Below are 16636 nucleotides of genomic sequence, written 5' to 3' on the forward strand. Positions count from 1 at the left end.
TTGCTGACAGATTCCTGGCTTTCCTGATCGGAAAAGGTTTGGGGGAGGAACATTAAAGAGCCTTCATTACGACTGAATCGCACTCATCGTCTGGAAGAGTGAGCTAGCCGTGGCAGTCGTGCATAGCCTTCTTCTTGCCGTGTTGATGATTATTGTTGCAGCCTTTTCACAGAATCATCTTAAAAGGCCACCCTTCAGCCTCACCTTTCAATGGAAAGCTGAAAGGAAGTGACCGTGTGGGAGGTCCAAACTTTATCCCTGTCCTCTCTGTTCCTCACCTTTCTGTCCCTGTTTCTAGATTATGTAAAAGCCCTGTGGAAATAGGAGATGTTGTCAAAGTGATGCAGTAAATGAGCAGTGACAGAGTGCTGCAGAGAAAATTTACTCTTCCCAGAACTGGAAGGTTTTTCTAGGTCTGTAATTTTCCCCACACTCCTTGCTGGAGGCTTAATTAAGTACTTCAGAAATTTATCTCTGTTGTTTGACCCTCTTGAGGGGAAAGGTTATGTTAACCAGCCCTGGGTCATGCAACGCAAACAGTCTCTGTCATTTTCAAGGAAGCAAAATGGTGTTATTTAATTGTGGCCCCTCTCATCGCACACAGGGATGCCTAAGAATAGCAGCCCTAGTCTCCCTCTCCTATGCTTTGCAAGTGGTTTGGTGGCTAGAAGAGGCAGACTCAGAGCTGGAGTTAAATATAAATAGATTAATAATACATAGAGAATGGCAGTACCAGAAAAGAAGAATTCTCCGAGAGATGGACAGCTCACTCACTAAAACCTTCACTCTAGGTTCCAGATGTCTGCACTGTCTTAATTGTGTTCTATTTGGAAATAGATGAGGTGAGATCTCAGATCTGTATGAGGGCACCAAGAGAGAATTGCGGCCTCTTTGGTTTCTGTGGTTTGTTTTTTTTTTGTTTTGTTTTGTTTTGTTTTAAGGAAAGTCATCTCCTGAAATGCCTCTTAACTGTAGTCAGTAAACTAAGAATTTTATTCTCTGTGTCAACAATGTATTTATGGAGAGAAGTAAAAATAAGTTCCACAGCAACACATTTACATGAATTATGGACTAGGATTCTTAGATTTCATAATCCAACGTTTTTTGAGGGTGGTGGTGTATATGTGCGTATGCATAATTGTTCATCGTTACTTTTTTTACCCATCTTTTCTGCTTGTTTAATTCTCTCTGCCCTGGTTCTTTAATATATAGACCTCGTTTCCAAAAACTGCAATTTGCTGCCTTATTCAACACCCATTTTCCTGGTTTGGCTCTGCAGCAGGTCAAAAATCACTCCTGATTTTGTTCCATATTAACAAATAATAAGCCCACAGTTTCAACTTTGCAATTTAAAACGAGGCAAAAAACACTAAATTTACTTTCTCTTGCATTTTAATTAAATTTCAGAAGTCCTTTGAAAATCCAGGTATGCTAAAAAGAGGTACTTAAAATAAGAACATTAGGCAGTGCTTTTAGAAAAGCAGTTGTAGGAATTTGGAAAAGGATTTTTAAAGCACTTTTTGTCAGCTAGAATATTCTCCAGTCTTTCTTCGCATCCTCAGCCACAAGAATTAGCCCTGATTTTTTTCCCACAAAAGGGAGCTATGCAGATCAGGCTCTGTATGTGGAGTTTGGCACAAGCCTGTTGTGACAGAGATGTGCAGGAAGCAGGAAGTCAATGCATAGACAAAGACCTGAGCCAACTAAAGCTCTTTGTGTTCCTCTTTTAAGAAATAAATTTTTTAAAATTAGGTTATAAAAAAATAAAATACAGCAACACAAGAACAAAAATTACCATATAACCTTTTCCTCCTCTCCCTCTTTCTTCCTCTTTCTTGCCCTTCATTTAAAAAAAAAAAAAAAAAATTCTCAGTTTCTTTATTTTCTCCATTATGAAAAAATAAAAGTAACCCATCCCTGATGGCTTCAGCGTCAGCCTTGGAAACAGAATAGTATTCTTCAACTCCATTTCTTCTTGCTGTCAGGCTTGACTCCCTGGATTGTAGTTTCCTGGGAAAAAAAATGATTTTTAATCTAAGGTAAATTTGCTGCAAATATTAGTAACAGCAAAACAAGGCTGCTTGCCAAAATGAATGTTGTTATGTTATTAGCCAAAGTTCTTCAAAAAGAAACATAATTTTTCCTAAGATTTCCTGAGACTTGCTCATCAGAATTGCTTTTGGATAATCAACCAATGTAAATACTGAAATACTTCCTTTTCAGTGTTAATTAAATCTTTAATTTTCTTGATGAAACAAGTGACTGGCAATAGAGAAAGTTTTTTTTTTTCCCTGTTGTGATTTAGATGTCTAACAAATGTTACTTACGGTGGAGGCAACCAGAAGTGAAGGCATATGGTCACTCCTCTGTCCCTGAGGTGGCAGGGCCCTCTGTTGGAGTCCAACTAAAGATTGGATTGGCCTCTCCACATCCATGCTCTGAAAAGAATTGCTGCTCTCAAAGGGGTCAGTCCATATCAGCTATATCTCCGGTTCTCAGAACTCCCTAGAAATTGAGGCATCCATGGTGGATTCTGAGTGCCTTGACACTGCTGTTTATCTGTCCATTCTGAAAATGGACTGTGTGGAACTGATGTGCTGGGCCATCAGACTGAGATGAAGAGCTTCTAATTGCTGCCATGACCAGAGCTTCTGCGTGTCCATTTCAACAGTATATGCCAGAGCACCCAGCCTAGGGAGGACCTGCTATGTGTTTTTAATAAATGTTGGTTTAATTGAAATTTTTAAAGCATGAGTAGCATCTATTTTAAGAAGTTTGAAGATCTAAAAGGATGTCTGCATTGACTTAATATCTGTTAAAATTCCAAGGAGGATACTGTTTGGGGGAAGGAGGAGAAGAAAATAAAAAATTCATTCCTCTGTAGTCCCCAGACTGAGTTAAATCACTGTAATAGGAGAGGAAAGTTTCTGGGAGATCTAGCCCTGAGAGAACCCCAGCCCTTCAAATATTCCCTGGTATATTTTCCTGAGGCAAAATTTGAGCTTGAGCCTACCAGGGCTGCTCAGTAGAATACGAAAGGGGTCCAACTTTCAGTAACTATTAGCATCTCCATTAAAGGGCTCAGAGCAATGGCTTTTAAACTCAAATGTGCATTAAATTCCTCTGAAGTTTTTAAAATGCAAATCTTGGGATTTCATCTCTCTCACTTGGCAAATTCTGTGTACATAGGACAGAGCCAAGGTTTTATATTTTTCACAGACAAACCAGGTGATTCTGATGCAGATAGTCCAGGAGCCACACTTTGGGAAAGATGATAAACTCTTATCACAAAGCAGAGAATACATCAATGTAGGCTCTCTACTTAATGGCACCTTTACAGTTCATCAAAATTCACCTTGGGCTTCCTTTCCGTGATCTCACCTTAATGAACTGAGCTGCTTGTCCCTCAGGGTTATACATGCCACAGCAATCATGAAATGATGGTCACATCCTCTATTGGCAAAACAGGAAATGATTGTTTCTGATGTACTGCTACCATTTTTATTATTACCATGTTCTATGTTCCAGGAATATCTATTTCTAATAAGATGACCTGCCATCTTATCTGCAGTCTCTTTCCTGTACCACATTTGTTTTCTCAGCTGACTAATCACTAAACTTTACCAAGGTCACCAGTAAGTACTGATCAAAGACAAAACCCCTGAACTCCCACCAAATATGTAAAATCTTGCTCAGTACACCTACCAGTGCCGTCTGTTTCTTGGAGAACCTCTAACTGTAACTCCTCTAAGTCCATCCTGGAGTGATTGCTCTGCAGGCTTGTCACACTCCTTCACATTGCCCTGTAATAATCCCCAGCTCCCAGGATGTAATGTTTTCCATTATCTTGGTGTGGATCAGTGGTCATCCAACTGGGATGGGTATAAATATCCTCCCCCACCACAAGACTTTCAGTACCACCAAGAGGTACATGGGCCTAGATAAGTTTAGGGTAATCATTTTCCAAGCCATCAATCTGCACGTGTATGCTAAAGTTGATCAGCTTGTGAACACGGCTCAATGCCAGTTACTTCCCACTTGTGCGTGCTTTCACAATTGTCCTTTTCCCACAACAAAAAAGATACCTCTTACATTGGAATGTGATATATTGCCCCAGGGAGTATATGTCTTAGGATGCCAACAAAAGGACAATTCTAAATATTTTATTTAAGGACTTTATTCCACTCACACAATTACTATTAAAGAAAAGTACAGACCTCTTAAGGAAGTGTTCCTGAGAGCAAAGCAAAGAATTTTGGTAAGAAACATCCAAGGCCGGGGCGCCTGGGTGGCTCAGTGGGTTAAGCCTCTGCCTTCGGCTCAGGTCATGATCTCAGGGTCCTAGGATCAAGCCCTGCATCGGGCTCTCTGCTCAGCAGGGAGCCTGCTTCCCTCTCTCTGCCTGTCTCCCTGCCTACTTATTATCTCTCTCTCTCTCTGTGTCAAATAAATAAAATCTTAAAAAAAAAAAAAAATTTCAAGGCTGTGGCACATTCTTTCATGGCAAGGCTTCTTGCTTGATCTATCAAAATACCAAAATAACATTTTTGTGAAAAATAATTATACAGCCAAAGGAGTATAAAATTAATGTATTTTCGCAACTCTTTCTGAGTAAATGAGTTAGAAAAGACCCATCCAAGTGAAAGGGTAACATTTAGAGTCTGATTCCAATAGGTGAGTAACCAAGCCTCTTCAGAGCAAGCAGTTTTCCAATTATGTCCTTGTAACAAAATTAAAGGAGAACCTAACTCAGTTGTTGATAGGTCATTAAAAATTATGTTTAATGATACATCACTATTTGATTTTTGATATTTAATTCAGAAGGAGCAGTGATATTGTAATAAAATTCCTTGTTTATGATGAATTTTTTAACTCATCTGTAAAACCAAAAAATAAGATTAAATGATGCTGAATCCTGTCTTATTCCAGAAATAAGAATTACAAGTGAGAATTATTAATTCCATGGATATATGAACTAATGGGGGAGGCATCCACCTTATTAAAAGAAATACTTCCAGAAAAAAATTACCTTTTATTTTTATTATTTATCAAAATATATAATATGTCTGGATTACTGTCCTAGAGAAGAATCTTCCAGTTTCCTAACTGGAGGTTAAAATACTTCCTGATATTATTCTCTTGAAGTACAATGAAAGAAGGGGTCTGCAGTTTTAGTCAATCACTTCTTACACTTGGTTTGGGACCTACTCTCCACTCCCTGTTACTTGTGAGTCTGGAAGTTCTCTGACTTTTCTTCTGGAGCTTTTGTGGAGCGTAAACAATTTGTACTAGAATCTGGGAGAAACAGATATCTGGTTTCTCCGATTCCTGGTCCTTTTCAAATTCTCCACCTCACATACTCCCTGTATCAGTTCACTGACTATCCTCCTCTGCCTGGTTTTAGCATCTTTGTTCTTGTTGCTCACAACTTTGATACTCTGACTCTGTCTGTCTGGTTCAGGATTTGTTTGCCTAGTCCTACACGATGTGCTCTTTCCACTGGGTGTCTTTTGAATGCTAAAAACTACACCCTGCCCAGAAGGCAGGCCTCTTCCCCAGCTCCAGTTGTCTGCCAAAACTCTCCCCTTCCAGATCTTTCCCTCACTAGACACCTCCATTTCTGCCCTAAACACGGTTCTTTAAAGACACTGCTCTTTTCCCCTTGTTTGCACACACTCTTTTCCTCTGCTCATGCCTTATCCGATTAATTCTATGTGACTTGGCTCAGATATCATCTACTATGGGAAGCCTTCCCTGCCCTCCTATTCAGGACTATGTGCCCCTCAATCCCTCTAATGGCACCCGGGTCCTTCCCTGTCACAGCAAGTATGGTTCTGTTATAAAAGCCTGTTTATTTTAGTCTTCTCCAGCATGTGCTCTAGTGAGAATAGGACTACATTAGTCATCCTTGTATCCTCTACCTCTCAAAGGATCTGGCACATAGCAGGTCCTCAAAAATTGTAAAATAAAGCAATGAGTGTGTGATTGCATTAAGAAAGATGAAAAATCATCAGACATAAAATCAGATAATTCCTGAGTTTTATTTATTCTCATATCCCCTGTGTATATAGCACAGTGCGTGGCACATAGTAGTTACACAAAGACATGTTTTATTGCATCACAATCATAAAAAAAGTAAAAGGAAATACAGTTAAGTCAGTTGGGAGAAATCCATAAAGTTCAAGGATAGGTTGTTCAATTTTCAAATATCTTCAAGTCTCTCAAAGTAATTTTCATCCAGTCAGGGATCTGTGACCACTTTCTTACACTTTTGGAAATCTCCTGCACCTTAGGAAAGAACTTAGACACTTCTTAAATCTGGTTTCACAACTGATTCAGTGGAAAGAACATAAGAATTTATGGAAAAATAAAGCAGTAATGCTTTTCCCTTGTCTTTTATTGACTCTCATTTTTTTCCCCCTAACCATCAAAGACGAACTTCCAGGATCAATAGATTTAAGATTCAAAGAACCCATAAACTCAGATGTAAGAAATATGTTTTCTTAAATTCATTTTTGATTTTGAGTTTGCATACTGCAGTAGTAACAAAAACAGATTCAGTAAAATTGGGGCCTCTCTCAACACACACCACTTCCTCCCAGGTGTGTATATAAATTCCGGGGAAGCTTGCATAATAACAGTCATCTGTCTATGCTGACATATGCTGAGATGTCCTATAACTGCCTGGAACTTAGGCTTCAAGCCACACAGTGTGCTACCAACCTGTCATTTATTGCGTTAGTCCTGCCCCCTCCCTGCTAATGCCTCATACACAGTCAAATCATTCTGCTGCAACCGCAGTATGCTGGAGCCTGGGGACCTCTGAAGGGAACTTAGGGTTCCTGGGGCAGAGGGTCTAAACTGGCAGCCCATATTTTCAAACCTACATGCATGTTCTTTACATCATTGTATCTGTTATCTCCCGCTGTTTAACAAACCACCCCAAAACTTAATAGCAAAAAACACACCATTCTGTTTGCTTACAATTCTATGAGTCAGCAATTTGAACAAGGCTTTGCTGGTGGTTCTCCTGCTGTTCTCACCTGGGATCATTCCCATGTCTGTCATTATCTGGCAGACCAACTGCCTCATTCACATGTCCGGCAGTTAGTGCTGACTAACCTGCCCAAACCTCTCTCTTTGTGTGGTTTCTCATTCTCAAGGAGACTAACCCAGCTTCTTGGCATGGTAATTGCAAGAAGTGGACAAATCCCGAGGCACAAGCACTTTTCAAGGCCCTGTGTGTGTTGTGTTTGCTCTTAATCAAAATTTAAGATTTAAGGAGTCTCTCTCACTGGGGAGAGCAGCAAAGTCAACATTACAAAAGAGCATGCATACCAGGATGGAAGAAAATTGTGGACATTTTTGCAATCTATCACAATGGTTTTATTCATTCATTCATTCATTCATTCATTCATTTCTGGTTGCCAGTGTTTAAAAATTAGAGCTTCATAAAGAAGTCTTAACTTGACAAACCATCTAGACTACCTTTCCTGCCTGGTCTGTTGCATTAAAGTTTGTGATAATAAAACTTAGTACAAGATTGTTTTTGTGAAATTAAATGAGATAATGTCTGTGGAAAAATCTGGCACCAACAGGTACTTGATATATGGTTTCTTTCTTCCTGAATACAATTAGCCAAGAAGTGAATGTCTGACCATGGCTAAGGAGAACAGCCAAGATGAAGGATGAAGGAGTCATAGAAAAGGTAGCTGGAAAGTAATCTCTCAATCTGTTTTTAGAAGGATAAACATATTAGGAAACAAGAGTCTTAATGAATTTATAAAAAAACACTTCATGTATTTAAGAAATGAAGAGGAAGGGTAGTAAACATCTCCGTTTGCTCTAAGTGAAGCACTTCAGGCTCTGGAAAGTTCACCCAGCTCATCCCTTGGAGGCACATGCAGACACTGTCAAGCACCCATCCCTGTTTCAAGCTGTTGTGTGTAAACACCTGTGTCCAAGCACAGTTCATTCTTTCACACTCTGCAGAGAGTGAACACCCTGCCCTTTTCCTTCCGGGCCTGAGTCCGGACTGAGTGGGGAGGCCTCTGTCACATACAGCAGGTACTAACTACCAGGGTTCCCTTCCTGGAGAGCTTTACATTCTCTGACTTAAGTAAGAAACCTCCTTCTTTTCACTGGAACACGTAATTGGCTAATCTTTACCTCCGATGCAGAGAAGATAGGCCTCTGCAAACTCTTCCAGAAACAGCTGGGGGTTAACAAAAACCAAAGGCAATTGTGTAAGCAGTTTGAAAATAAGCATGCTGGACTTTCTCCCTAGTTATCAGTTAGCCAATTCTTGTCTCTCGTTTGAGCTGCCTGCTAACCAGGGAGCACAGTGAAGTGGTGGGAATAACATCCAGAGCGTGGGTTGAAGGAGGAACAGAAGCAATTTTGGCTTCATACCCTCTCTGGGCCTGCGTTTCCTGAAGTCATCCCTCTTGCAGCAGAAGGACAATGGCTGAGCTGAAGGTAAGAGACTTTCTGCCAAGTTTGCTGCAGCTTCTTCAGCCAGAACCTGTGGAAGCTTCCGAGAATTCCAGAGTACCAGGGTCAGAAAGGACTTAACAAGGTCCTGTTCCAAAACCCTGTGTTCAGAGGCTTTGCCATTGTGTTCGCAGGCATGGCTGGGGCTGAGGCTGGGGGGTTGAGGGAGAGGTGATAAAGAGAAGAGATGAAGGAGATGACGCCTTCCTTGTCTGTCTCTTGCCTTTGTTCATTTGAAATGTCCTGGAAACCTGTAGACACCATAAGTGCTCCCCTTCACCATAGGCAGACACATTTCTCAGTGTCTGCTTCCCAGCCCCAAAGCCCCAACATCTTCCCACTGCTGCAGCTTCCTGGACTGTCTCCAGCCAGCCAATTAGATTTGCTTTATCCAGTCAATTATTTTGAGGATCCACAATCGGCCCTTGGCCAGTAGAGGCCCTAGCACTTCCTCTAGGAAATAAGTACTTTTTATTATTTAATGTGCAATTGAAAAGTACATGTGGGTTATGTGCTATTAATGAATTAACTTATATTATAATCCTCAAAATAAATCCAGGATATAGGCCCTCTTGTTTCTATTTAACCTATAAGGGAAGGAAAGTTAGGAGAGATTAAGTGACTTGCCCAAGGTCACTGCTTCCAAGTGATGGAGACTGGATCATAACCTGGTTTGTCTGAATCCAGATCCCAGGCTCCGAAAGGAGTTTTAGTGGCATCTAATGAACTGAATGCCTTCAGTCCAGGTAAAGGGATTTTATCCCCCAGTGTCTAAAACCATACCTAATACAGGGCCTGACACATGCATGTGGAACTGAATAGAACTACACAGAACTTTTACTCAAGCCAAGTGGGCTGCACTGCAGGCTTCTTTCAGGATACAGAGTTTGAGCACTTCCCTAATGTCCTTCAGCTGATACTGAGCCTGAGGAATCAAACATCTCCCTAGTTGATAGGGATCCTGAAATCACTCCACACTGAAGAAAATGAGCTTATCTTCATGCCTCACCAAGAGTTAAAAAGGCTGCAAAAGAACGCTCATTCTTTCATTCAGCAAATATTATGTGTTAGTACTGGTGCCACAGATTATAATCAGAAAGGAACTGAGTCTGGACTGGGAAGGTCAAGAGAAACTTCTTGAAGGAGGCTGTTTCCGAGCTGAGTCTCAAGGGAGAGGTAGAAATTGGCTAAATGAAAAGAGGTGGGGGCTAGAGGAAACACTGAGTACAAAGGCATGGCACCTGCAGACGGCCCAGAATGTTCTGAGAGCCAAGAGAGTTGCAGCTGAAGGGACAGCCAAGTTGAGATACCCAAGATGTGGTAGGATGTATGGGTCTGGATCTCAGGGAGTGGGTTGGGTGGGGAGAATAGATATGACAGGGCATCATATCAATGGTGGTAGCTGAAGTCTCAGAAGGAGAGTGCCTAAAACACTGTTTCCTGATGAAAATCCTATGGGGGAGTTCAGCAGGGGTTGGAAACATCCTTACCATTTATAAATAAATTATATCTAAAGTCCTATCCTGCTGAAATTTTTAGCAACTTATTATGCACAGCACCAGCAGACCAATGTAAATTGCATGCTGGTCTTTGTTCTCAATTTCAAAGGCTTTCTTCCCTGCCTGCTGTCTAATCTCCACAAGCAAAGGTTAGCTCTAGAGATCAGGAATCCAAATACAGAGAGCCAGATGGCATCATTCTAATCAATAAACATTATATAAGTAAAAAAAAAATATGCTTCTCAGCTTTTATTTCATTTTAATAGATATATCAACACAAAGCCTCAAATGAAATCACACTTACATAAAAGCAGCATAACTGGGGAAGAAAATTCAAAAGACAAAATAATAAAATTAAATTTCAAAAAGATCACCCCATGTTCTTACATTGCTTCACTTTGACAAATCTTGATTTCCTCATTTCTAAAATGAAGGGCTGTTTAATATCCAAACTTTGCCCTCCACCTCCCACCCCACCAAATATTTTGATTCATTAGGTCTGGGTCTGTGTTTAACCAATTTCTGGGGGTGATTCTATTCCCCCCCAGAGGTGGGAACCCCTAATACTGTCATTTTATTTCTTTCCTCTTTCTGCTATAACAAATGACCATAAATTTAGTGGCTTAAAACAACACATGTTATTCTCTTACAATTCTTGGGATCAAAACTGTAAATCATTTTCCCGGGGCCAAAATCCAGCTTCCCCAGACTGCCCTCATTCTGTGACGGAGGCCTCTTCTCCATCTTGGATATGCACCACCCCAGCCTCTGCTCCCCTCATGGCACTGCCTTTTCCTCTCCTGTAATCAGATTTCTCTCTCCCTCCCTCTACGGAGGACACGTGATTATAATTATGGTGCACCCAGATAATCCAGGTAACTCATCTCAAGATTCTTACTTCACCCACATCTGCAAAGTCTCTTTGAGTATATGAAGTAACGCTCACAGGTCCCAGGGATTCCGACAGAGATAACATTGAGGGTCCTGACTCAGCCTACCACAATCACCTGCAAGTCCCCAACAAGCTCTGTTCTCCGTTCCCAACACAGTTCATCAGAAATACTGGACCCTTTCCACAGGAACAAGGTAGCTCAAATTGCTTCTCCACCCTGTCTTCTCTCTCTTTCCTTTATGCTTAGTGGAAGGCAGTGAAGTGCACCATCTGCCCATCCCACAGGGGTGTTACCCAGAATCAGAGTCCAGAGAGAGCACCTCATAAACTTACTCTGACACACAGAGCACATCTTGGGGACCAGATAAGGATTAAAAAGCGGTAAATTAGGCAGCTGCCAGACCACCAGCAGCACTGAAGTCACCTGGAGCCCAGTGATCTGCCCTTTCATTTAGAAAAGATTCAGATCATTCTCTCAGAAAAAAAGTGAAATCATATTTTTATGATGGGTCCAGTTATTCAAGAACCTGGACTGAAGGAAACATACAAACTCACTTGCTTAATGTTAGATTTTCTTTTCTTCTTGCATAAGGTGTATTTGTACACAGTCACTGAACCAGCTGCGGTTGAACGCTTGGATTTTCACAGCTGATATAAGCAGAGTCCCGATTCTGCCCTTGATCTCGGCGCCTTGGGAAAGCAGCTGCAGAATACTGCTTCCTCAAGTCAGGTGCCTTCAGCAGTAAGGGACATAGCATTTGAAAGCTCTAATAAACTCATCTGTAATTCTTCTCTCTGAGGATTAGAAAAGCCGACTGACTGGAGAGTGAGTCAGCATTTTCCGCCTCCTCTTCTGCCAATGCACCACAGCTTAGATGCAGAAACCGGCTCAGAACTCACACCTCTCTCGGAGCTGGGTGGCTCCCTTCCAAACTACCAGCTGTTCTTTCTCCTTTCTTTTCTATTTTTTAAAGCAGTCAGAAGCAAATGCTTCAGCACTACATATACTAAATGTCTTTTCCCTTGTTCCCAAAATATATATAACTCTGGACTCTGTTCTGAGACCAGCAGTTGGGAAGAATGGGGAAGGTATTAATAAGTAAACCCACCCATGCCTGGAGAAGGTTCTGCCGTATTCCTCAGCACTCAAACCTCCCTGCCTCTCTTGCAGAGAGAAACAATACGGCAGTTGAGCAAAGTGAAGGCGATGTAATGCTCAGTGACTTCAGTCACAAGACTGGTCTAAAATTCCATTCTACGGAATTGAAGATAATTTGGGATCATTACCATTTCTCAGCAGCTCAAATTCAATCCCACTGACGGTGAGCATGAGGTCCATTCTGAAAGAAGAAAATTGTATTCAGTGGAGAGCCGGAATGCTGCATGCTCGGCCATTTCCCCAAGAAATCAGCCCAAACTGCATGCTGCTGCTGTTAACCTATCTGTGTATAATAGAACTCGGTGTTTTTAGTGCTGATAGATTTCACATATACAAAAAAAAAATGTGTCTGGAGGCAAAAAGAATAATTTCGCTTCCATTGCTTTCTAGGTCATAACTTTTCATATTTGATATTCCTCCCCAATATAGCAGTTATCGGCCTGATCATTGCTTACACATCCGGGCATAATGCATTTAGCTCATCCTTCTCCACGCTGCTGAGAACTCTGGAGGGCTTACCCTCCACCCACTTACATCCTTCTTATATCTCTTAAAGACATGTGCTCAGATGGTGGCATTTCACTCACTGAATAAGGCTGCACTTTCATTATCCTAGGCTAAAATTAAGTACATTTATTAGGAACAACTCTGGGAAGAAAATGGCCTTTTTTTTTTTCATATATTTAAGTGAGAGGAGAGTGGGTTCTAACCCCACTTTAAGCATCACACATACACTCAGAATAGACTCTAAGGGAAAGGCTAAATCAGACAATAGATATCTGTTGAGTACCTTCTGGTAAACCAGGCACAGAGCACACACAGGTAAATAGGACTGTTCTAGTCACAGATTCCATGGGTCTTATCAACTGACAGAGAAGCCAGACAGTGAACAAGAACTCACAGGTGTGTTAAGTGTTGTAAGAGTAAATGCAGGGGCTCCCATACTTTGCTTTGTTAAGAAAGTCCCTAACTTTTTTCCCCTCTGGGTACAAAGTAAAAAGCTGGCACTCAAGTAGTTGCCATGGTACCATGGTGGACATGCTTGGTCTGACACTCCTCCTGAAAGCCTCTCATATCTTCAAATGTGTTTTCATGTATCACAAAAATAGAAATATATACACAAGTGTTCCATAGGTGAACCAGATAATAAGGGTTTGCTGTAGATTGGATCCGTATTGCCTCTTCATGGCTGCTTATTTCAGAGTGTGGAGGGGAATGGGGCTCCCTACTCAGGGAGGTTGCCATTCAGGCCCAGCAAGATCCCAAGAATCTGGAGATGACAGGATGCCTGAGTTATCTCCCTTCTCCAGAACTTCCTGCTGGAAAAAAGAAATAAGTTGTTCTTGGAGTGGGATCGTTAAGAACAAGCCCATAAATCAACTAAGTACAGCTAAGGGTGGAGAGTCTATGCAATATGCTTCAGTCTTCTCCCAATAGATTGGTGGTCTTTAAAATTCACATAGAGCTTATTTCCTTTCCTGAATGGCCTGCATGCTGAGACAAAAGAAAACATATTCTATATGAACATCATACACAAACACATGTCCATATGGAAATTCTTACTTTCATTTAGACTATCAATGTTGTGACATGCTCTTTTAATCCTGTTAATGATAGCTTTTGTGTCTTTGTCATATGTAGTACATTCCTGGATTTGGGAACGAGTGTGCCTCGGAAGACCCTCGCTGCCCAGGTGCCCTGCCAGAAGGACAGGTATGAATGAATAGAATATTAGCTCAGAGAGCTCTGAATTGTAGGAATGAATAAATAGCCCTCAGGCCAAAGCACCTCCACCCACCATTGTTCCTGAGATTGTCTAGGAGTTTCACAAATCTTTAAGACAGTTAGGATACAGAACAGTGACAATACAAAGATTAAAGCAGGGTGGTGACTACTTATGGGAAAGCACCCAATCTGAAATAGTGAGACTAACTCTAGGACTTTCAGGAGGCTCAATGTTAAGAGGACTTCCTTAAAGTCCCTTTGAACAGCCGGAGATATGACAGTGATAAGAAAATAACCAGTCCTAAAAATGTATTCACAAAGATGTTTACCCTAGTGTTGGTTACAAGAGCAAAAATATGGCAAACAAAAATTTTTTTTGAAAATTTTGAAGAATATTTTACAGCATGAAAAAATGCTCATGATATAAATATTTGCTCTAAAATAAAAAGGTGTGATCATTATAGGACTACACACATCATTCATCACAGGATCCCCATCTTGAAGGATAAGAATGGAAGGAAATATACCAGTGTGTTAACATTGGGTTATTTCTGGATGGTGAGATAACAGGTTATATTTTATAAATGTTCTACATTATGCAGGTTTCACTTTTCTAACTAAGGGGAAAGTCACCTAAACATTTGCTACAAAAAGTATGTGTATGGGTTAGGGATGGTCATGTGCAGTGCTCCAGAGCGTCCCCATCCAGGACAGAATGCCCCCACTGAATTGCTTGGTGGGAAGGTTGGGATGGTTTTCTGATTGAAGTGATGTTGTCTACCGCCTCCTTTGTTTTAGAACAATCCTCAAGTCTGCCCTTACAATCTGTATGCTGAGCAGCTCTCAGGATCTGCTTTCACTTGTCCACGGAGCACAAATAAAAGAAGGTACAGTATTAGGATAATTCTGACCTGCAGACTGTGGGATTTATGACTAGTACTTAGTGCTGGCTCCTACGCTGGGCCATAGCCTTACACAGCTGCCAAAAATTCTGCTCTTCACAGGCTGTGCTCTGGGTGAGATCAAGGGATGGGCCTCATCTCCAGCTAGTATCAAGTGACTGGTGGAAGAAAGTGAGAGACTGGTTGCATGGAGTCTGGAAAACACACACGTCCAGCTCCATTTATAAATTCTCACTTACATTCAGAAGAAAATGTCCCTAATAAACTGTCCTTCCCCTAAGAGAATGCCCTCAATAAACTGTCCGGTTGAGTTTCCAATTTTGGTTTACTTGATTTTTTTTTTTTTTTTAAATAATGGTTAACTCAGAATTATAGATGATTCAGTATACCTTCTATAGAAGATGAAGTATTATATTCTTTGCATAAAAATATTGTATAACTAAACTTGGGCAGTTGAAAGTTCAAGTATTATGGCCCCTTGTGGTTTGAATTAATAAGGTTTTACTCTTTGGAATTTGCCTTTATTGGAAACCAAGCACATTCATTAGCACAATGTGTCATTTTCTATGTTTGCTCTAATCCCACAAGCCAGGTCAATGAACTCATTCCCTTGACTGACTCCCATGGGGCAGGTTGAATGCAATAGATGTGTGGTTTAGGGAGGCAGTAAGTGCTATGGCTTAAACGAGTAGTGTCAAATTATAGGAATATCAGGCTAGGGCCTCTGTGAAGAGGGCTGCTCCTGATATTGGAGATCTGGGATGAGGGCAGTTGGTCTGGTACTGCTTAGTGGGAAGGACTGGGTATACCTCCACAGACTCCTCCTGAGAAGCAGAAGAGATAACCAGTACAACAGCACAATGGACCACAATGGACCGCAAATAAAAAAGGTGGTTCTCTTTGGTGGTTGATTATGCCCACTCTGGGGTAAGGTCCCCTGAGTTTAAATCCTGCCTCCTTCTCTTTTCAGCTGGGTGACCTTGGGCAAGTCATCTACCCTCCCAGAGCCTCTAGTTCCTCATCTGTAAAAGAGATAATGATAGTACCTATTTCATAGTTGTGGTGAAGATTAAAGGAAAGAATGCCTATAAAATACTGAGCACATTGCCTGGCACACAGTGAGTGCTCAATGAACATTAATTTTCCTGATCATCATTACTGTTGCCATAGCTGAGTTTTTCCCGCAGTACAGGGCATCTCTAGGTTGTGTCAGAGAACTCAGTGTGAACTATGGCAAGTGCTATGCTATCGTGTCCATATCAATATTGCTTCTCTCTTCATAACTATGGGCATGGAGAGAAGAGAGAGTTTCTCATACTTCCCAAAATTGGGGGTTAAGTCTATTGCCATTTAATCATCTCTCTCTTTCTCTACAATCCCAAACAGTCAAGGTAAGGTAAGCACACTGACAATTTCTGTCCGTTCTAATTTATGACAACCTAGCCTCCATGACTATGTTCTTGATTTTATGGCCCATTCGCTAATGGGACACCTGGACTCCAGATTCTGCTGCCTACCCCCATTATTCAGCGGTATCTTCAGCCAGCAGGAGCTTAGCTCTGTTCCAGGAGGCTGAAAAGGAGCTGTTGGCATTTCATTAAGAAGCTGGCACCTTTCCTTGAATCAGAATTAAATCTCTGTCCAGAGCAATGTAGTGCTGCCTGGGGAGTTTTGTAAACAGCTAAAAAATAAGGGACACTAGGCCTGGCTCACCCATCTGTTTAGAACTCTGCAAAGGTATCCACAATAATTTTGTGAAAATGCTCAAAATCCCAAGTGGAAAGAAAGAACCAGCTCCCTCCATAGGTGAGCAAGCCTGGGATTCTTAGAGTGAGTCACTACTCCTTTAAACCACAGAGTGGTGGGTTCTCACAAAACTATCAGAGATTACAACCACCAAGGGTTAATTTTTATCTGATTAGTTAGCTGAGCCCTTAGGTACTGAGAGGGGAGAGTCAATACAGAT

General features: G+C 41.2%; 2 protein-coding genes across 2 annotated transcripts in view; both read left to right on the forward strand.

The window, feature by feature from the left end:
- RABL3 (RAB, member of RAS oncogene family like 3) overlaps positions 1-2259 on the forward strand; it is a 30378-nt gene extending 28119 nt beyond the window's left edge. The window contains exon 8 of the mRNA XM_059391866.1: positions 11-2259. Within this exon, the coding sequence (XP_059247849.1) occupies positions 11-76 (66 nt within the window). The 3' untranslated portion in view covers positions 77-2259. The remainder of the gene's footprint in view (positions 1-10) is intronic.
- A 6036-nt stretch (positions 2260-8295) lies between these two features.
- HGD (homogentisate 1,2-dioxygenase) overlaps positions 8296-16636 on the forward strand; it is a 43083-nt gene continuing 34742 nt past the window's right edge. Inside the window, exons 1-3 of the mRNA XM_059388101.1 lie at positions 8296-8478; positions 13685-13756; positions 14567-14655. Of these exons, the coding sequence (XP_059244084.1) occupies positions 8464-8478; positions 13685-13756; positions 14567-14655 (176 nt within the window). The 5' untranslated portion in view covers positions 8296-8463. The remainder of the gene's footprint in view (positions 8479-13684; positions 13757-14566; positions 14656-16636) is intronic.

The sequence above is a fragment of the Mustela nigripes genome, chromosome 2 (assembly GCF_022355385.1).
Source record: "Mustela nigripes isolate SB6536 chromosome 2, MUSNIG.SB6536, whole genome shotgun sequence".
NCBI classification, from domain to species: Eukaryota; Metazoa; Chordata; class Mammalia; order Carnivora; family Mustelidae; genus Mustela; species Mustela nigripes.